General features: G+C 35.3%; 1 protein-coding gene across 1 annotated transcript; it reads right to left on the reverse strand.

Annotated features, from left to right (window-relative positions):
* Positions 1 to 12,067: 12,067 nt before the first annotated feature.
* On the reverse strand, positions 12,068 to 17,463 carry SCAR2 (SCAR homolog 2). Its single transcript, XM_079018649.1, has 8 exons — positions 17,120 to 17,463; positions 16,198 to 16,361; positions 15,981 to 16,104; positions 15,581 to 15,710; positions 15,425 to 15,486; positions 13,017 to 15,339; positions 12,761 to 12,913; positions 12,068 to 12,504 (listed from the first exon to the last, which is right to left on the reverse strand). Exons 1-8 carry the CDS (start codon positions 17,272 to 17,274, stop codon positions 12,346 to 12,348), a joined length of 3,270 nt encoding a protein of 1,089 aa, XP_078874775.1. The 5' UTR covers positions 17,275 to 17,463; the 3' UTR covers positions 12,068 to 12,345.
* Positions 17,464 to 23,194: the final 5,731 nt, after the last annotated feature.

The raw sequence follows: 23,194 nt of genomic DNA on the forward strand, positions 1-23,194 counted from the left end.
TGAGATCCTGCATGATGAGGTTGCTGTGTTGTTCCGGGCTGAGTTGACGGAAATGTTTGGGTCGATCAAGACCGCCATGGTTGAGTATTTTGATGAGCGCTATGCAGCTCTCATAGAGATAGCTGCCGCGGCGGCTACAACGGCTGTAGTAGCGGCAGGGGGAGGAGCTGGTCGGGGTTTTCAGTATCGGGACTTCGATAATACGAAGCCTCCCACCTTTGATGGAGTTCAGGACCCGATTGTTGCTATGAGATGGTTATCGGATGTGGAGGGGTGTTTCTTCACGTGTTCATGCCCTGCTGATCATAAGGTGAGGTGTGCTCTGAACCTGTTGAGGCTCGGGGCGAAGGATTGGTGGAGATTGACCACGGGGTCATATTCGGATGCGTAGAGGGCTGCGGTTTCATGGGATTAGTTCAGAGAGATGTTCAGCACTCGTTATGTTCCGCGGGTTAAGAGAGAGAGATTGGCTCAGGAGTTCCTTGAGCTGAAGCAGGGTTCGGAGTCAGTGACTGAGATCACCAGGATGTTCACTGAGAGGGCGATGTTCTGCCCTGAGTTCGCTTCGGAGCAGGCTCAAATGTCTCGATATCTGAGTATACTCAAGAGGGATATCAGACAGTTTGTGTCTATGCAGAGGTGCGAGACTTTGTTGGAGTTGCAGGAGGCCGCCAGGCGGCGTGAGTTAGAGATTGAGTTGCAGTTGCGTGAGTTGAGGCAGGCTCCGGTGCAGTCGCAGCCGGCGCCGAAACGGTCCAAGACAGTTGATTCTAGGGTGGGAGATCTGAGCAACCACGCTTGTGGGAAGTGTAGGAGGGGTCACACCAGAGTTTGTAGGTCCGGTGGTGCATGCCGCAAGTGCGGAAATGAGGGGCACTATACGAGGGATTGTCGGCAGTCAGCGCCGGTTCGGGATCTAAGGATTTGTTATCTTTGTCATCAGGTTGGACACTTGAGGGTCAACTGTCCACAGCTTGCTGCAGGACTGGTGCAGGCTCCAGCACCGGCCACTTTGAGGATCACGGGTGCAGGTCAGGTTGGAGCGGAGCCCCCAAGGGCTCAGGGTCGTGCTTTTCAGCTTACAGAAGAGGATGTCAGAGCAGTGCCGGATGCAGCTGCGAGTATGTTTCTTTCTTGATGTCTTGATTATCTTGTGATTATTGTGGAGTATTGTTTATCTGCTAGTCTCATTGTGTGGTTTTCGGTGTGGTATTCGTTGTTCTTTGAGAGTTATGGTATGGTTATGGGTTAGTGATGGGAATTTCGTTGGTTATCATTCATGAGGGTTATTAGTGGAAATCTGGCGTTGGTCTGAATGCCGGGTAGCATCTGCTTTCTGAGGAGTGGTTAGCTGCAGATTGAGTTTCTTTCGAGCGGGATGATCAGTGTGGAAATGTGATTTTTGTGAAGGTTGTTAGTGCTAGTGGGAATCAGTCCGCGTGTAAGTGTTGGTTTTGTGCAGGGTTGTTTTGGGAGGTCGGTGATAGCGACCGGTGGTTGATAATCAGTGCTATAAATGGAGGAGAATTGGAAAATTCTCCGGAAGATCGATGAGCATGTGAGGTTGTTTAGCTGTTTGGGATTCAGCAGTGTTCTGTCAGCCAAGAGCATAGGCTGGTATGAGTAAGTGGCAGGCATGCGGGGCGGGATGCAGACCAAGGGTATTTGATTGTGGAGGGCCTGGGATCAGGCCGGGATTGAGTATGTATGATGGAGATAGAGTTCGGAACCCCTAGAGGGCTAGAACAGTATGCATGGGAGGATTTCCCGGAGAGATAACTCGGAATGATGAATGTTAGTTGAGCGGTCCGGATAGACTGAAGGCCGGTAGGCGTACCAGTCAGGCCGAAGGCTCGGAGAACGGTCCAGCCAGACTGAAGGCACTGGAGGGCGGTCCAGATTTGCTGAAGGTTCTGAGAGTGGTCCAGATTGACTGAAGGCCTGGTAAGGCGGTCCAGTCATGCTGAAGACTCTGCAGGTATTGATAGATCAGTTCGAGGAAATGGATTGAGTATGTTGCGATGTGTTAGCATTAGAAGGTCTGGCCTTGGGTATTGATCATGATTAGTGGAGATAGTGCATGGACTCAAGGTTCCTTGCGAGCAAATTCTGAGCATGTGTGCTGCATGGATAGCGGTTATGCTATAAAGGAGTGGTGTAGCGTTAGGCGAGCACCGTGGCACTTGTCGTAGTGACAAGGCGGCCAAGTGGATTTCCTTGGTAAGGGAAAGAGAGAGGAATGTAACTCCGAGAGGGAGTGTAAAATTCATGGAAGTGAAAGCAGCAGCGCAGGGTTATGATTGGAGTGGTCCAATTGCGGTCATCGAGCAGCGTGATTGCGGCAGTGGTATGGGATCACATCCGGTTTGGGATGTCTGCTGAGGTCGCAGAAGGAATTTCGCAGGTGTAGAGCCAAGAAGCTCAAAAGGGATGCAGGGAGGGAGTCTTGGGCTCCCAGTGTGATTATGATCAGGGAATTGTGTATGTAGTGGTGGTTCATCCTGGGGGATGTTTGGAGATGTCGTCAGTGTGGCGGGTTTTCCCAACCCGAGAGTGTTAGGGCTAGTTCAGCATGTGCATGCGATTGCAAGAGGAGAACTCATGGGAGTTGCTCTGAGGCTGAAGAATGTGTCATTCTGTCAGCAGGGTGTGGATAAAGTTGGACTCGGATCAGGAACCCGGTGGTTCAGGGTTATACCTAGCTCGTAAGAGTCAAGCGATTATGGTGATCAGGATCGAGAAAAGTGACATGGAGTGGTACTCGGTTGTTAAGTGTGGAGCCTGATAGGTGTGGTTATCAGAGGGTAAAGCCGGTGGCCGGCTTGAGACGGTGGTCAGGACACTGCAAGAAAGGAGAAAGTGAGTTTCGGGTTTCTATGGTTGTGCTTTGAAGAACCTGGTTTGGTTAATGCCAGGTGGTGCGTTGCGGGAGTATTTATGGAGTTGAGTTGCCGCAGGCTTCGAGGACGAAGCCTAATTTAAGTGGGGGAGAATTGTAACATCCCGGAATATCAAGAGTAAAGTTGAAGGGCTAAAAGAGTAAATTAGAAAGGGCAACTCGACGAGTCCACGAGCGGACTCGGCGAGTAGGGTCGCGATTTTGGTCGCGTGTTAAGTGGCCGACTCGGCGAGTCGGCGGATGGACTCGGCGAGTAGGCGCTGAGCGGAGAAAACCCTAATTTCGGAGGATGAGCCCTATATAAAGGACATTATACCCTCTCCCCAGCCTCCTTACCTTCCCTTAAGTCCAGAAAACCCTAGAAACGCGATTGTGAAGGATTGGAGTGCAATTGAACCTTGGAAAAGAGATTGGGAGGAAGATCTTGGAGAGTTAGGAGGCTTGGAGCAAGGGGCTTTGCTTAGATTCAGATTTATTTGTTGTTGGGGCTCCCTTTTGAGGTATAATCTCGTTCTTGGGCTGTTATTCTTCTAGATCCATTATTCTTGGAATGTATGGGAGGTTTAGCTTGTGGTATCTTGAGTTTGAAGAGTAGATCTGAGGTTGCTACCTCAGATCTGGAGTGGAGGAGGTCTAAAGTGCGTTAAAGTCCCTGTTCTTGAGTGATTAGTGAAGCCATCTATCCCAAACCCTAGCCCTAAAGTGTAAAATGCCTAGATCTCTTTGGATTCACGTAAAGTTTGCCACTTTACGTGATGGATGGGTTGTAGGAGGCTAGATCTACGTTTTGGATCAATTGCATGGCTTGGAAGGTTCTGTTTGGGATGAGATCTAGAGGCACTCGGCGAGTCACAAAGGTGTACTCGGTGAGTTGTTTGAAGATGGTCTGGAACCCGGCGAGTTGGAAGAACAACTCGGCGAGTAGGTTGAAGATAGCCTTAGACTCGGGTTGTTTTTGAAAAGTTTAAATTGGTTGGAATTTTTCGGTCGTTACAAGTAGTTTGAAAAGGGGGGTTATGTTTCTATTAATTTGAAGATTGTATGTTCTACTTTGCTAACTAAAGACTCTACATCTACTAATTTGAAAATGAATAACACTACAATATTGGTCCAGACACATGATTCAATCAAGAAAATATGATAACAATGAAGATGCTTTGAAACTAAACTTTATTGATAATAATAGTTTCATAAAACTCAAGAGATAATCAGAGAACAAACTATGATTATTAACATACTCTTTAATTCTTTATTGATAACCTTCACAAAGATGATTATCGATATATATATATATATATATATATATATATATATTAAAAGAGAAGGTTTATGACATCATCTTAAATAATCTGGATCATACCAAAGGGCCAATGGCCTAGCGGTATGGAGTGACCATCTCATATGAGAGGTCTGGAGTTCAAGTCTCGGTGGATACATAGGTGGTTATTTAGGAGTAGATTAGTTAGTTTGTCGTTTCAAAAAAAAATCTGGATCATTGATTGTATTTTAATCTTATTTTTTTCACTCTTAGATCAAATTGCTGACATTATGTTTTCCATATAGAATGTATTTAATTTCAATAAATGTTTTCCAATCGTCAAACAATAACTTACATTCATTGAAATGGAATGCATTTAATTCCAATAAAAGATTTCCATATTTTAAATCTTGAATTTCCGGTTATGAAGATTTTAATATGGTCAATTTTAAAAGTGTATTACTAACAAACCATTTAAACCAAGGCATTAATATCAACCATTAGTATAAATCCTTTTATATTAGTAAACCATTAATATAAAATCTATTTTTATTAGGAAATCATTAATACTGAAAATCATATTCAAATTATCACATACATATACGATTTATCATTGAATCCGCGGCTCACACTTATTTTCAATCGTTTCTTTTCTTCAAACTTTCTCCTACAACATCATTATTATTGCTTATAACTTTCATCACCATTCTTTGCTTTAAACATTCGCTCTTGTGCATTAGAATGTTAGTACCTTCTTTCGCTTTTTATATTTTTTCGATTATTTTTTTTGTTCCTATATCAAATATATGTATTTATATATTTCGATTTTCTTTGTCACAAATTACATGAAATCAGTTAACTACTTTTTTGAAACTTTTCAAATAAACAGGAAAATATATTACATACCTTTAACAAAACAAAATTAACTATCTTGGGAACTGACATTAATTACGAAAATGTTACTTTTATATATTAGAGATGATTAGATTTTTTTAAAATTTTTATGTTATAAGAATCTGGTTAATTTTGGCATGATTTTAAAATATCATTGAAATTATTATGTTTTTGTATATCATATCAACCTACTTTTTTATCTTTATATAGTAACAATAAAATTTATAAATTTACACAACAAATATACATATTTTGAATTTTGTAATATTATTGTACCTTACAAAATACAACTCCCTCCAAAATAATCTTCGCCAGTAATTTCAACCATAATTTCACCAAATTTAAATTTGTATTTTCTTTATATAAATTTTTTTTAATGATCCTGATTTTTTTCCTCCAAAAGTATATCAAACATTTACGTCTTAGATAATGTTGACCCATTATAATTATTACTTTCCAAAAATATATCCATTTAATGAGGAATTTGATATAATGAAGGAAGTAAATGTTAATTAAAATGAGATATATATTCCATAATTATTACATGGGTTTATTAAAAAAATTAACATCAAGGTGTAAACATTAAGGATTTTTAAAGTGAAATTTCAAAATAATACAAATGATGATGTTGTAAAATGAAATATAAAATTGAATAGACTGAAAAAAAAACTATTAAGACAATCAATCTTGAAACATAGTTATGAAAAATTATAAAGTAAGATGAAAATTATAAGATAGTATGAGATTTGTAAAAAGTACAATTACTAAAAGCGTTACAATTATTAGAAAAAATAAGACCGTTAAGATTAGTAAAAATACAATATATAAACTAAATTATCTCAATAGTAATGAAATGTCATTATTTGATATTTCATATAATTGAAAGATATACCAAATTACATTGATGTTATACTAAAATTATTCAAAGTTGCGTCAAAACTAATGCAAAACAAACATAAAAGCTAGCACTTATATTCATAATCAAATTAAAATAAACCAATTATGATTTAGAAAAGAATCTCCATTGATGATATACTAAAATTAAATTCATATAACATTTAACATTCTATAAATTATATTATATAACTTTATTTGAATAAATGAAATAGTTGTCAATATTTAATACAGTAGAAAAAACGGTATATTGGTTGTCAATATATGTTTAAATTAGGTAATCTTATTATGGAAGGAACATCTAATTAAAATGCTTATAATTATATAACAATATCATAACTATATGAGACAAGAAAGGTCGTTCAACTAATAAAACAAAAAATATTGTTTACAAAGAGGTCCTTCAATGATTATAGATATTTATCGTTTTCAATGTATTTTCTACACATTTCAATAATACCAATAACCATATTTTTTTATAATCATTATGCAATATCTGTAAACGATTATATGTTTTTTATGCGTTTCCCGCGTTTAAAGTGGACTATAATCTAGAGTGTGTGTGTGTGTGTGTGTATATATATATATATATATATATATATATAACAAAATACCTAAAAAAACCTAGCTTTAATATGTAAGATAGATAAAACCGGAAACACAATCTTTTACATAAAGTGTAACGTCCCATTTTCTCAAACAAAATTTTCATTTTAGTTAAGGTAAAACACCATTTTGATAAAATATGCGTTAAGAAAACCCATTTGTTAGAAATACAATTATGTGAAAAGCGGAACGACATAAGGTAATTGCGGGACTCCAATGTTGCTGATGAATGTGTAAAGTCGTGCATTCACCTTTCCACGATCATCAAGGGTATCTAAAAAATATTTAATCCACAACTGTAACCCAAATCTTAGTGAGTTCTCCTAAAATATCACACACAGCACAAAATAAATAAATAGCTATGGGTTATCAGCAACCCTTGGGTTATCAACAACCATAGGGACTATCAGCAGTCTCAGGGACTATCAGCGGTCCAATGGGCTCACAGAAGACATATGGGTAATCAATAACCCTACGGACTATTGGCAGTCCAATGGGTTTACATAAGCCCTACGGGTTATCTACAACCCTGCAGACTACCAGCAGTCTTGGAATTATCAACAATTCATATAACAACAATCAGCAAATAAGATTCAGATGGTCTAGCATGCACAAACTATGATATAGGTAATACAATGAGAAAAATCAATAATAAATGCATAGATATATGTAATTAGAGGTGAGATAGACAGTCAAACAGGTAATCCCACTCTAGAGCCACAACCAAACAAGGAACATGCAAGAAAGCCTAGATCAAGAATTCTCAAGCTATCATACATAACTACATACAACTCATAGGCACTCCACTAGATTATTACCAACCTACTAGTACTCTAACCAGCATACCCCTACTCCTATATCCTGACACACAAGTATATACACTGTAACACATAGTATAGTCAGGAAACTCACCTGACTTGAAGACTCAAGGAAGCACAGCAACACCCTCACTCCCTACACCAATCACTCCAGCGAACCAACTAGCACTAAACAAGTATAAGTCCTTAATCAATAACCCAATTCCATCAAGTTTGTCCCAAATTCAAACTTATCAAAACTCAACGGTCAACAGGTCAACGACCACCACGTTGCGACAAGCTCTTAGCCACGTCATGGCCAACCAAGGACAAAACAATTGAGCATCTGAGTACCACCACATCGTGGCAAACCCTTAGCCACATTGTGCTTTCTGTAAGAATTTTATAATCTTCATTAAGTGCTTAAACCATTCAGATCTAAACCCATAGCTTCAAATATGGTTCTTTTCAATGACTTAATGGATAAAGTTTCCAAGTTTATCTATTAGGACTTCATCACAAGGCTAAAACTACAACCCTAAGTCCATTAAGTACTAAATATGATCAAAACTTGAGCATGGACACAATGTGCTCCAAACATGACTCTTTTTTATTCATCAGAATCCTGTTGACCTTAGAAAGCCATAACAACATCTGGAGTTCCTCAAACTCTAATAGCATCTATGGAAGGGACCAAGATCACACAATATGAACTTTAACTTACATCAACAAGAACAAAGGTCAATATGCGAGCTTTATACCTCCAATAACCTAGAAATGTGAAGAATATGATGGATCCAAGTTGGTCACTTGCTCCTTTGCACCAAAATGATCTTCATCCTTCCTCAAGCTTCACTAAAATCTAATAACAAGGTCTTTAATAAAAAAAACAAGATCTTAATCATCCATGGAGTCTAGGGTTTGGGTTGGAGGATGAAGAGGATGCCCTTATCCAAGAGTTTAGGTGCTTAAGTATGGATAAAACCCTTAAAAATTATGGGTTTGGATTGCAGTGACCACAACGTAGTGGCACCCTTCATGCCACGTCGTGGTGACCAAAGAAACACGTCCTTCATCAACCATGCACCACGTCATGGCCAATACCCATCCACACCGTGGTACACCTTGGCCAAAAATATCAAAATCTCATTTAAGCCCAAGTCTCAATACCAAGCCCAAGAACCTTATCCTTTAAGGTCCAAACTGAATTCCTTTGTGACTCAGGTTCTTTACCAGGTCAATAACTACCCAAGTCTCCAAAACAAGGTTATCTTGAAACAGGATTTTACATAGATAGAGTCTTATGCTATATGGAAACTTTATCTTCAAACAATCTCTATCAGAATAAGGAGTGTTACTTTCAACGCAATAATTCTTCAACTATCAGGACTTGAATAAGGATTCTAAGGCTATTAGCAAATACACACACTGACAGCCATCAGTAGCAGCTGCAACAGTAGCTTTTGACTCAATAAATCTAACTAACCCAACAATCTCCCCTATCAATGATGTCATCACTAACTATATGAAATAAAGAACTCTTTATAGAATACAAAGTTTACAAAATATTTTAACAAAACTTTACACAAAAAAACCATACATAAGACTTCAAAATGAGATATGATCAGCACCATCTGCATATTCTTCAGCTTCATTGATGATTTCTGGCTTTGCATAAACAAAATCAATATTATCTCTTAACTCCCATCTTCTCTTGTTCATTTCCATAGAAATAAAATATATGGAAATTTATATCAATCTTGACAGACATACAAAGTTCCCTCGGTTTGAACAAGTGAGTAGTAAGGGTTCTTGGAAGATAACTACACCTCATTAAACACATTACTATATTATATCTTAGTAGAATATTCCAAATACTGAAGAGTCAATAGACTTGTAGCACTCAGGAGGCACACCAACTAGAAGTCTATTATTAATCTGATAAGACCCATATGTAATCAGAGCATTCAATCACTCATCATGGATCTGATGAGCCCTTATTCTTTGCCTTGGAGTTACAGAAGGAGCTGGTCTAGAAGTAACTTGAACAAATTTCATCATTTGAACCTTCTCCGTCATTTTTTTGGCAACAATCCTCAAATCATGATAGAGTTCACTCTTGTATTTTTAAATTATTTCCAAGATCTCTTCTCATTTATTGAATATATACTTAACTAGCTCAGCCACCTGTAGTTGTTCATGTCAAGTATCTGTGGACCCTCGGCTCTAGTAATGTGTAGAGTTAGAATTTTACAATCCTTTGGTTCAGTACACCTAGAATTTATGATCATATCAGCATATACTCTTTTGTGGCAACATCCCCATATTTAGCCTGATTTCCCCTCTGATTGATTTCATTCAACTTCTCTTTTTTCTGAATAACCCCTAAAAAATTCTGAATAGCTTGTTGTTGTTTGAAAATATTTGGAGTCAACAGTTCATTTAATTAACTATGAGCTTGTTGTGATCTTTGGCAATTCCTTTGGCCTCAACTAGATAGACATGTAGATCAGATGCAAAATGAGGGAGGTCATCTTCAACAATAAACTCATTATTTAAAGTATCAACTTCTATATGTATCTTTAAGGTAGAAGGTTGGAGTTCATCATCAAGGCATTTCTTGAAAATAGAGTTGATTAGGACTTGGTCATCACCACTTGATAAGGACTCTTATGATTTAGTTTGCTCCCCTTAGACCGATCCCTATCAAGATAGATAACAATTGTAATGGTTTGATCATTTAGAAAGTCCATATCAAAATTTGTCACCTCATCAACACCAGCATCATTGATATGGCCTTATTTATATTTTAGACCATTTTCTTAATATATTTGATTAAAATGTTATATTTTAAGATATATGATACTTATTAAGATTGAAAATGATTAAATACAGTTAAAATCAGAGCCATTATGCAAAAAGAAGAGAATGGAGTTGAAAAAGACAAAAAACGACAAAAGCGTGAAAGATGCATCGAGACCTTTTAAAAGGCGCTTTGTGCCCCTTCAGCAAAACGAAGAATTTTGGATTTCTTTCATGTGCAAGTTTAGATGTTCGTGTGCAATAAGGAACTCGACCACCACACCGTGGTGAGACCTTTACCACGTCGTGGTGTCGCAAAAACTATAAAAAGACGAGATTCTCAACCCTGATTGGTGTGTAGCCTTTGGCAGCCTTGAGCTGCGACTGTTACTTCATTTTTGACATCCAGAAACCTTAAGGGGTCGATTTTGAAGCTAGAGAATTGATTAGAGCAAGGATTTGAATATTCAAGCGTTATTTTGATCGAGATTTCACTTTAGGTTTTCTTGATGATCGTGTCTCATAATCTTTTGGTGATGTTTTTTTTGCTCTAGTTTACTGGTTATGGTGTAAAACCTTTACTTTCGTTAGATGTAGATGAACCCTCGTTAATATGTTTTGATTTTCTTAGTAGGATTATGTAAGTTTGGTTAATACTTGTCTTCGATTGATTGTTTATCTTTCATGTTAAAGTTATGATTTGTATTACCTATTGTTGAGTTATGTGTAGTTAAGATGACCAATCTAATTAATTAATGTGAATCTTAATTAGTTTATGACCATTAACCTGTTAGGACTGGAGATTGATCAAATCCTAGGGTTAGATAATATTAACTATTGAATTGACTGTGTTAGAGAGTCATAGATATCCATGATATGTGTTGATTTATTGTCATGATAACTGATAAGAATCGTTAGATCGGATCGTTTATAGTTCAAATATATTTAATTAATTAGGTGTTCACTAATTGCATGATCTTTGTGCTAGTTGTTCATTAATTATTAGTACTAGAAAACCCGACCAAAATAACTAGTCATATTACAATTTGGTAATCAACTCATTAATTCATTGCACTTCTAATTAATCAAACATAAAAACTTTGGGGATTCAAATTCTAGTGGAAGTACATTTTATCTATTGTTTTAATTTAGTTCTTTATTTTGTCGTTTAGTTGAGTGTTAAAAACAAGATTAATTTAGTTTAAACAACCCCCTTACTTTTGTTAGATAATAACTTAGCTTTGTATATATTCAACTATATTCTGGTATTTATCACTCCATTACTTTGATTAGATAATAACTTAGCTTTGTATATATTCAGATATATTCTTGTATTTATCTAATAATCTCATTATTATTAATTTAATTAACAGTTGAATTATTTGATCTAAACCATTCACGTTCCCTTAATGTTTAACATTATTTCTTACCAAAACTACACTACTATATGATTAGACGTGATAAATTAGGATTTATAAATTTAAAATTAATGCATAAATAACACATCAATCATCATTATCAATCCTCCCTTTGTTAACATCAACAAAAGGTGTAAGTAATAACTAAAGAGGAATGACCAATTAGGTTCACTGCCTAGTATGTGTATTAGTTACATGATAAAATAGGATTTATAAATTTAAAATTAGTGCATAAATAACACATAAATTAGTAACTACTAGTAGTAGTTGCTTGTGGATGAGCCTGAGGAGGTTGTTGAGCAGCTAGAGCTTAAGGAGCAAAAGATGGACCAATGTCTCCATTATGGTCCAGGAGAAGGTAACTAGGTCTTTGATGGCAACCATCTTTGTATCTATATGGTTAATTTTTGAAGGATTGTTTAAGATAATAAATTAACAATAGGGATAAAAGAACTAAAAAAACAAATTACAGCTCTACCACCAACATAATCGAAAGAAGTAAAAGATAAATTACACAATTGCACTTCTCGTATATGGCCAAAGTAACATCCATGGAAAGGACAAACAGGTAAAATCACAGTCGCAAAAAGGAATAAAAAATCTATACACGATATGGTGATACAGCCAGCATATATATTATAATACAGCTTATCATAACTTCCTATAGATAGAATTCAAGACCATCATAACCCCAAAATAAAAAAATAAAAAAAAATGTAAATAACTACAATGGAGGAGAATCTTGGTATTTTGCATCAATTTGATGTTCATGAATCACTATTCACTCCAACTATCATCATCATCTTCATCTTCATCACTTCCAGCAAACGCATGGCGTATTGCATTTGCTTTCTCTAAAATGGCAGCCACCCTTAAATTGGTTGAAGGACCTTGAATGATGGGCCTAGTTTGGACAGCTGGCTTCAAGTTGAAGGACTAATGTATAACCAAAAAAATAATTATTATTAATTAATGTGAAGTAAAAAAAGACCCCCATCATTTAAAAGCTGCAATTTTTGTCTTGTCGACATCAGTCTCAGTCTCAGCTGTCTCATTGACATCTGTCCAGTCCAGTCTAGTCCTGGTCCCACCTTTTTGGTTGAGACAAAAAGTTACAAATTTTGTCTTATTGATATCAGTCTGAGTCTCAGTCAAATGCATGTCAAACACAGTACAAACTGTTCTGTTGTACCTTAGCGCGTATTTGTTCCAATAAAGTGTCTCTTTCTTCTTCTTTTGGGATTTGAGGCCTTGCTCTTTCTGAAACCTTCCTCAATGGCAATAAAGTGTCTCTTTCCTCTTCTTCTTGGATTTCAGGCCTTGCTCTTTCCGAAACTTTCCTCAACTACAAAAATACAAAAGCAAACATATTTTTCATTTGTTTTTTTTTCTTTTAAATATCATTTCTGTTATATCATTATTAGCTTCAAATCATATCATATTTGTACCTTGCTTTTGTCATGAGCAGCAACTGCATCAATGAGAGGCGTACGAGGTCTCTGAACTTTCATAGGCCGAATTCCAATTCCATTTGGCCTTTCATCATCATCACCTTCATGAATTGAAGAAACACTCGATTCTTGTCCAGAAGTTGAAACATTTTGAGATTGTTGTTCTTCAACATCAATTGATGGTTTTGGAAGTATGACAATCTGTTCTTCTGCAACTTTTGCTTGCTCGGTGTGTGAAGTGGAAGTGGAAGTGGAAGTGGAAGTAGAAATCTCAGTGTCTTGATGATTATCCTGTTGAGAATTAGGGTTTTCTGTAATTTCATTTTGATGTGGTAGTGATGGGGGAGTCATAATTTGAGGAAAAGGTGGTGGGAAGTGGTTTTGTTGTTGATCATCATTGTTGGGAAGCTTTCCCATCCGCCATTGCATAGGTGGAAGAGGCGGCAATGGTGGCATCTCCTCCAGGTTGATTGGAGGTGATAATGGTGGAAGCATGTTGAGTTCAGTAAACACTGGAGCTAATGGATAATTAAAATTAACTTCATCTGAGATTTTGTTTTCATTTCCCAATTGTGGTAAATCTTCCATAGATGATTCTTCATAAACAGGTTCTTGAAACTCTTGTCCATTTTCCAAAAAGGAGCTTTTGTTGTTTGTAGATTTAGATTCTACAACATCTTGATTGGATTCAAAGTCCAGATCTGGTTGAAGTTGAACATCTCCATTTTCATCGGTTTTTTCAAGAACAGTTAGGTTTTCATCCAAATTTTCATTTGTGGGAATTGAATCAAGAGATTGTATGTTGGAATGATCATAAGCTGCAGAAGGAACTGAGTCTAACTCTGTAGAAACATCTGGTTCCTTCTTTTCACCAGATTCAGAAGGAATGGAATCCAACTCCGGAGTAATAACTGATTCCTGCTTTCCAACAGATTCATCGGAATCATCAATGACTGGACCATTCTCACCATCATCATCAGCATCTTCATCCTTCTCATCAGCAAAAGTCAAAGCTTCAATTTCAGAGTTGAAAGATTCGACTTTTCTCTCATCTAATTCTGTATCTTCACAAGTAGAAAGACTCTTACTTTCATTGTTATCAATTTCATCAGGATTAGTGACTGAATTATTAACTGATTCTTTTTCATCCTCAAGAATAGGAAGATTATTATTATTATTACTATAATTATTATTGTCACTATTGCTATCATCCTTTGATTCTATTTCATCTGAATCCCTATCAGATTTACTCTCAAGAACATCATCTGTTAACTCTTCTTTAAGTAAAGAACAAGTATCAGGAATAAATGATATCTCTTCACTAGGTTTCACTTCCACATCTGCATCACAATTTTCAACTTCTTCCAAGGAGGGAGTGGGACCAGAAGGCTGCTGTTCTTCCACCTGTGAAATTTCAAGGGTAGAATTGGAATTACCATCCTCACTTTGAAGATTAGATGAAGATGGATCATCATTTGTAGAGGCTGCAATGGCTTCTGGATCAATTTGATTGCTTGATGACATTTCACTCAATCCCGATTCTTTGGAACCACTTTCTTCCAAAACTACCCCTTCATCCGAGACTTGGCTAGGCAAAATTCGAGGGCGAAACGGTATTTCGGTAGATGCAAAGGTGACACTACGTGGGGTATTGTCTGTTGAAGTGGTGGAAGTTTCAGAATCTGAAAATGTTTCCATTTTCTTCTTAATTGAGCCATTCTCAATCTCATCACCTGATTGAGAATCTGAAAATTGTGATTGAATCTGTTCTAAATTCGCATCAGAATTAATTCTAAGTTCAGTTTCCGTTTCGATTTCTGACTCCATTGTAGCAAGGGCATCCACGTAATTTTCTCCCTCACTTACAACATCATCGGATTGATAACCATCAGGAGAAACATCATCCACTTTGTGATTCCCTTCAACAGAAATATGCTTCTCTTCTACCTCCTCCTCCTCCTCCTCAATTCCGGAATCGCCCTCGGTTTCGTTTTCCGGAAGCTCCGGAATCATGATTCCGGACATGTTATTCATGTGCTCCATAGAGACTGATTTATCCACACTTGGAGATTCAAATGGGCTTCCATTTTGACTAGGTGAATTGACCATAATACCCTCATCATGTGTTTCAAGCACGGGTCGAACAGGTACTTCATGGACAAGTTTATCCTCAGGTGGAGAAGTTAATAAAGTCTCCATGTAGCCTTTTCCAGTTTCAGTATCGAATGGAAATTTAATTTCTCTTTTCTTTAATTTCACATGACGTGTGGGCTCACTTGTTCCATTTTGCATGCGCTCTTCAAGGAGTAATTGATGAAGTCTACATGTATTACAAATGAAAATGAAAAACTGGAAATTTAATAAAAATCATTCAATGTGAAATAAATATCAAATTAGGGGCATACTTGACATGTGATGGCTGAAAAACATCAGGAGTCTCTCCATTTTTCCATTTTGATCCTTTTTTCTGTTAAAAATATGATTAAATTTGTAAGCAAGAATGATGGTCAAATGCAACATTTCAAAATACTCAAACAGTTTAAATTAAGTAATTAACTCACCTTTGTTTTACGGACATTTTTTCCCCTTTGAGCTTCTGTGTTCCTCATTTCAAACGAAGATGCCTCCACTTTATAAAATGATGGATCCGTGTAACGTTTTAAGCATGCCCCAGCTCCAGCAATATCAAACCTGTTAAAAAAATACATAAGTCAGCAATGTTTGACTTTTTAGATGTCAAAGAATTTACCTTCTAACTTCATTAATGGTTTTATTCTTAGAATAGAGAAAAAAAATGGCCCACAATATTGATATAATGCATGTTGAATGAGAATAAAAAGGTGAAAAAAGTGAAGTTGCCAAGTTGGGTTTGTAGTACTTTGAAAGGTACAAACAAGCATGAATTTTGAATTCCAATTATGAGGTGGGGGAGGGTATTTAAGGGAATATAAAGTTTCTTACTTGTCTAGAAGAAACAACCGAGGTGGCCCACGAGATTCTTCATAAGAATCCATGACAAATCGAGGTAAATCTCCCCTTGTAATAAGATTTTGCTCTGTTTGCAAATTAGGATGCCAACCAATACCTGTTAACATTAGATGCCTAATTAGAACTTATAAGCTAAAATAGAAGATAAATGAAAAGGTAAAACCAACAACTGTAAGAGAAGAACTGTAACCTGAACTGGAGAAGAATGCTGAATGGCCTGTTTGTGACAAAAATGCCCTTTCAATTGCAGGGAAATCTGATTCAAGCTGTTGAACACGTACCAGTAATCCATGGCCTCTGGTGGCAGTTACCATTACTTCTTCATGCAAACCATGGAAAATCTCTGCTGCAAACCTTCAGAATTGGATGCAAGACTTTTGTTACAACAATATCATATGCCAAGATAGTACCAATGGTGACAATTATAAAACAGATACAAGATTATAAATGATAAGTCTATACTGTCAATTACAAAATTTCTACTTCTCTTGAAAGACTAAGATGTGTGTAATAACTATAGAAGACAAAGGTTTGTTCAAACTGATCAAATGTGATGAATTCAGCACATAATGTCGCTTGTGATTTCGAATTTTAGAAATCTTGAACCCTAAAACACTTGCACTCTTTTTTTCATTCATCGAACGCATTATTATTCCCCAGAACAGATCCTTCATATCATCCATTAGATTATACAAAACAGAAATCGGTAATATATGGGCCCAAAAAAACAAAGCCGTAAATTACAGTGTGTTAGCATGAAATCCTAGGTTTAGGATTCGAAGTTAACTTAAGACTGCAAATTCCCTAAAGCTCGATTGCGGAAGTATGAAGTCAATTATCCTAAAAGTCGAAATCTATCCTGGAGAATGCAATTCGATATTTAAAATGATACAGGAGCTGAATCGGTTCAGATACTCATTCGATTCCAAATCCATTTGCACCGATTCAAGCCACAAAATTGGGTAATTTATCAGTCGCTTGAAGCTGGTGGTTCAAATTTGAAACGAAAAAAGCTTCAATTTTGATTGCAGAACTCCAAATTAATTCTCCCAAATAGAAACTAAATGGATTTAACTATGAAATAAATACGAGACAAAACCAGAAGTACTGACTCAGCTAGGTCACCGAGCTGACGGAGAACGCCAACGAGACCGGCCATGGCAACACCTTCAAGTAAAGCTTCAGGGTCATCTTTATCCGCTGCTTTGTACAGCTCTGGATCAGCCAAACTGAACTCATTTCGTATCTGATATCTGCTGAATGGCATTTCTTCTTAATTTCAAAATCAGCTCAACCAAATCTCATCACAATCATAACGAATTTATGTTTGTATATCACACTATCTTGCAACAATTTTCACACAATGCAAAATCTTCGAAAATGTTTGAACCCCAAAAGAGAATTTCTAGAGAGAGAAAGTGGTGAGGGAAATGAGTGGGGGTGTTGAAATGAATGTGAAGGAAAAATACAGAGAGAAATGCAGACGACTCGGTGGTGGGGTGATAGTTTCCCTTAAGCCCTTGTGTATTTGATTAGTTACATATAAACCCCTATAAGTTTGGTTTTTCTGATTTAGGCCCTTGTGCATTTAGAGTTTTTTTTTTCGATTAAAGTTAGTTTTAAGTCGAACAAATTATTCGTGGAACTTTTACTCGTTCTTTAGAAAATGGTCTGTACAAATACAATTCAGTATAAGCTTTTAAGTTTTCAATATAAGCAATTCCTATTTATAAATTTTTTTTCTAACAGCTTAGTTATTTTAAAGTACAAATTATAAGAAGGCAAATAGACAACAAACAGTTAAATTTTTTGTTTGGTAAAATCAATTCTTTTGAAGACTACACTCATAGATTTATAAAACATAAATTCATAGATCTATATGATATAAACATTTGAGGTGTTGAGTATTATATAAACATAAAAAACTTAGCAATTGTATATGACCATGATAGAAAAATGTTTAAACCTTCAAGTAGGTGTCATACAAACTGAAACAAAATAAGGATTTGTTTGATAGTTGTTGATTAAGTTATATGTAATTAATTGAGTCAAACTCGACCTCTTATCTGACCTGGTAAGAGGCATATCAAAGACTATACGACCAAATTATAGGTTTTTAATTGTGGTATCAAACAGTTTGAATATGACCAAACAGACCCGGCCTCTTACCAGACTGAGTAAAAGCATATCAAACAACCCCTAAATCATTTGAGTTAAATAAGGTTTGAGTTATTTGGTTCGACTAACCGAGGAATGATACTCTTATTTCGTTTGGGTTCGTTTAATATTCTTTTTAGTCGGGTTAATCAAATAATCAGAACAAGACATCATATTAATATTTTTAAATGTGATTATTAAAGATTAATAATTTTGAAACCCAAATTTGTGTTTTATTTCATTTCATATACTTTTTTTGGATTACATATCAAGTCCGACATTACGGTTACAACTTTATAAAAACAAACTATTCCAAAATAAAACTAATAAATGGATAAATTTGGTCAAAATATAAATCACTAATACTTACTAAAGTATTGTTTGATTTAGGTGTTATTTGTTTTTTCTGAGCCAAAATGTTTGCAGTCTGCGGACTATATCTGTAGACCTCTGTGGTAGAATAGGTGGACCAAACATCTGCAGTTTGAAAAAAAAAAAAAAAGATTGTTTGTTTTTATTTACAGGCTACTAAAATAAACTAAAATATAAATAAGCTGATTTTTTAAACTTTACAGTAATTTTTAAATATTTTTATGACTTTATTATAAATAATTAACAAATCTAAATCAACTTTTATGTATTATTGTATAAAAAGTGAAAATAAAAATAATACGAATTATCGTATATATTTGATAAAAACCAACAATTTTAGTCACAAAGTTATATATAAACATTGTAATTAAGAATCAAAGAATTTGATATATAAATGGGTTGAAATAAACTTTGATTTTTTTCAATTAAAAACGTACCATAAATATTTTTCCAAGAAATTGACAATATTGTATTAAATAATGTTTTATAAAATTTGGAACAAAAAAAATATAAGAATATATTATGATTTTTTTTCATATTTATATAAACAACTTTAACGACATTATTGTATTAAATCTTTATTTATAAATTTGTCAAAAATATCATGTTTGTATCGTCAAACCTTTTTTTTAAAGTGTTGTAATTATTTTTTTTCAAATTGTTTATCATTAATAAAGTTGAAATAAATATAAATTATAAAGAAACTAAAAAGAATAAAGATATATGTGTTTTTTTAAGCTAGAAGATGTCGGAAGATATTAGAAAACTGTGGTCCACATCTGCGTCACGAAGATGGCGCACAAACATTTTTAGGTATGTAGTCTTCAAAAAAACAAACAATCTGCGAATGCTAATAACTGTGCGTGGTCTGCACGACACAGACAGAAGAGGCCAAGAAGATCTGCAGATAAAAAACAAAGAACACCTTAGTGACCAAATTAATGATATCTATAACACCAAAAAAACATAAGATGAACAAAAAGATATATTAATTTTACGCTTGTATATGGAATCTTGTTGCTAATAAATCAAATCAAATAACTAAAAACTCAAAACGGATTAAACTTAATCTTATTCAATTTAGTTTATTATGATTACTTTAAAATTAATAAGAACCCGAATAAACAAAAAACAAATAACACAGTTGAATAACACCACCTTCGAGTTTATTGTTTTACCAATAAATAATGTAAGGGTGGAGAGAGTGGAGCATTACCAACCCACTCAACTTATTTGTCACATACTCATGTCATTTTTTCCTCTCCTCTCTCTTCTATTTCTCAACCAAAAACATATGAAAACTTTGTTTTTTCCAACTCAATTAAAAACATACAAAACAAAATATAGTATTAGTCCTTAAGAGAGAGAGAGAGTCCATTAGATGTCTTTTGGCGGTACCCACCAAGACACAAATTCATTACCATGACAGTATCATCAGTATTGTCACCTACCCATCAGAACCGGAACACGACCTGGTGCACCCTAATAAATATAAAAAGGTAGGGGGCAATGGTAATTAGAAGACAAATTTTTGTGACAATATTCGATAAACCTTTTTTCTCCAAAAGTTAACAAGGAAATGGGTTTTTAAAATATTTATGATATAAAAATATACAAGGTTATATCAACAGCAATTATAATACATTGATCAAACATTATATTCTTTGGTTATAAAAGACAAAAAGTGTTTTTTTAATAACTTTTCATATGGAACTCTAAAAGGCACTTTTGAAGCACCATTTATTACTTCAAATGTTTCCATCAACAACTTTTTGTGCTGTCTTCCAAATACCATAGAAGTCTTCAACACACAATGTAATTTTATTAAAAAGTAGGGGGTAGAATGGATAAAGCCTTCAACATATTAGTTAATATAAAAATAGCTCAACAGATTATGGTCCTTAAAATACTCTGGAATAAATTGAGGAAAGGCATTGAGGAGAATAAATTGCTCGGGGTGCGTAGAGAACACATATCGGGGGCGCTTCCTGTATTTCCGGTTAAAGGAATGTAATTGCAGTTTCTTTTTTCATTTTAGATTATTAAAATAGTTAGATGTATATATTTATACAATTATGCTTTACTTTTTATAGATTTAAGTTGTTGATATAAATACATGAATCATCTATCGAACTATATCATTGAATTTTGAAAATAAAAAGAAATTGATATCTAAATCAATTGATCATGTCGTTTTTTTATGTGGAGTCAACTTAGAAGCTGTGTAAGATAATCATCCTCAACAAAAATGTGCTTTAGTTTTTTTTAAGGATATTATCACTATAGCCCTACAAACTATCATATTTTGATTTAAAATGTATCTAATTCTTTTTTTTCTTGTTAGTCTTAGGTGTCTAAAATATGAAAAAGTTGTTAGAAAACGTTATTCCTGAAGAAAAAAAGTTGAAGGGGTATACTGGTTGCATTGATGAGTTGTCATCCATATTGGCTCTTTGGTCAATTGAGTTGGTTCACGTGAAAGTGATGTGGCTTCAAGCTTAAGGTATTTCAAAAACACATTCATTCCAAGTTTGCAACCACGAAACCATTGTTCACCTCCCCACCACCGTTCATCTTCTTCCAACTTAACTTTCACCTCCCACCTCCCACTACCACCACCATTCATCTTCCTCTAACCCATCTCCCACCATGGCCATCGTTCACCTATCACCACTCCCACCAAACCTAAACAGATTCATGAGCATAACTAAACCAAAATCAAATTCATGACCAAACCAAAAAAAAAATCATAAATCAACAAAATCATATTCATGATCAAACAAAACCAAAATCATATTCATAACTAAAAATAGCAAAATCACCACCATGACCAAACCAAAATCAACAAAATAAATAAAATAAAGGCATGCCTTCATAACTAAAACCCACTCAAATTTGCCTTTTAGTCTTTTTATAGGGTTCAAAGAAAACAAAATCCCCTCTTTTTAAACGTGTTTCACCATCGAACGTGTTGTTTGTGTTTACCATAACCCTTTATCACAGGTGATAGCGAGAACAAACTCAATAGTTGGTTACCTTCTGAGTCATTTTCCCTTTACTCATGTACAGAAAATCTCACATCATCTCATGCTCATATTAATGACTTTATGAGATTCATTCTTGCTTCTCTTAAAAACATAACGCACGAAAGAACATTATTCATACATGTACAACTTTGTAATGCACTTGAATATTTATTAGGGGAATCTTGATTAAGCGGGTGCATTTCATAATTACATTTACATTTCTAATCAAATGATTTATTGTATCATGGATTCAGGACCAGTCTACAAATGAGTGGAATCACAAGTGTTGTGATTTTTTTAGTTTACTTGGCTTTAAGATCGAATTCATGGGATAAGATACAACATCAATATGTACATGATCATGCAACTTTTGCAGACACATCATCATAATATTCCTTTTAGATAAACGTTTATGTTGATAAAGATACCTCTCATACACAGGCATATCCTTTTGTAGAGAGTTGTTGACAGCTAACCACAGTAAGCATAGCATATACCATGTTTTAACGAAACTACCCCTCCAAAACGATCTTCATGTACGTTATGGCCTAAGAAGGTTGCAGTCTTTGATACTTTTGCAGCTTTAATTTCATCTAACTTTTTAGGGAAAATGACCCAGGAAGGTAATCAATTGTTGAGTTTGTTCTCATTTGGTCTCTTTCCTTTTTTTGTACTCAATATACCATCGAAATTGTTGTTTGTGTTCACCACAACCCTTTGATCGGCTATCACAAGTGATAGTTGGTCAAAAGGGTTATGGTGAACACAAACAACAAGTTCGATGGTATATTGATGTGACATCCCCATTTTCATGGCCAGAAAAGACCGATTTTGTTTATGCTTTATAAAAATCAGAGTATTTCCTTTAATAAAAAAGTTGCGGAATTTGTTCCCATAAAAACATGATAAATACGTTGTCAAAGCATTTCCGAAGAAATGTGTTTTCATTCATTTTAAAACATTTGGGATGTCATCGTCAATACAGAAACATAAGCATAAATAGAACTTACATTCTTTTACACTAGTGATCTACATCTCTTTTAAATCTCTCAGTGTAAAGTAGCTTCATATGGACACATATGATACAAATAAGCTTGAGTGGGTCAAGTTGGGAAACCTGGTGAGTACATAAGGTTTTCAACCCATAATAATATAATTATTATGTTTAAACATCAAACAATCAACCCAATTACCCATCCCCATTATCTGCTTTACTCTTAATGATATACCTTAAGAATCAGCTATTTCTTGTTCATTTATTCCTAAGGATCATCCTAAGGAAACGGCACGAAGTCTATCGTTGCCAATGACACAGTTGTCAAGCACAGCTACTAATTTTATCACTTAGGCGCATCTGCCAGAATTGTGACATTCCTTATGAGGCGCATCTTTCGGTATTGTCCTTTAGGCGCATCTGCCGAGGTTATGATGCTCTCTATTAGGCGCTTCTGTCGGTAAAGTCCTTTAGGCGCATCTGCCAGGGTATCTTATTTATTGACAATATCGTTTTCGAGAGTCCACTCACAATACAATTCAATGGGTTTTTAGAGTACACCGGTGAACACATCGTTCACAACACCTACAGGTTGCGAGCCTGCTAGTGTTCCATTGGACTGTCTAGAATAGTCTGTG

The sequence above is a fragment of the Lactuca serriola genome, chromosome 9 (assembly GCF_051521515.1).
Source record: "Lactuca serriola cultivar US96UC23 chromosome 9, Lser_US96UC23_V15, whole genome shotgun sequence".
In the NCBI taxonomy this organism is placed as follows: Eukaryota; Viridiplantae; Streptophyta; class Magnoliopsida; order Asterales; family Asteraceae; genus Lactuca; species Lactuca serriola.

What these genes read in the sequence shown, in the direction of transcription:
- SCAR2 (XM_079018649.1), bottom strand. Translation starts at nt 17,274, where the DNA reads ATGCCATTCAGCAGATATCAGATACGAAATGAGTTCAGTTTGGCTGAT. An exon ending in CAGCTCGGTGACCTAGCTGA is followed by an intron (nt 16,362 to 17,119) that starts GTCAGTACTTCT and finishes CCAATTCTGAAG; the next exon opens with GTTTGCAGCAGAGATTTTCC. An exon ending in TTTCAGCCATCACATGTCAA is followed by an intron (nt 15,340 to 15,424) that starts GTATGCCCCTAA and finishes TAATACATGTAG; the next exon opens with ACTTCATCAATTACTCCTTG.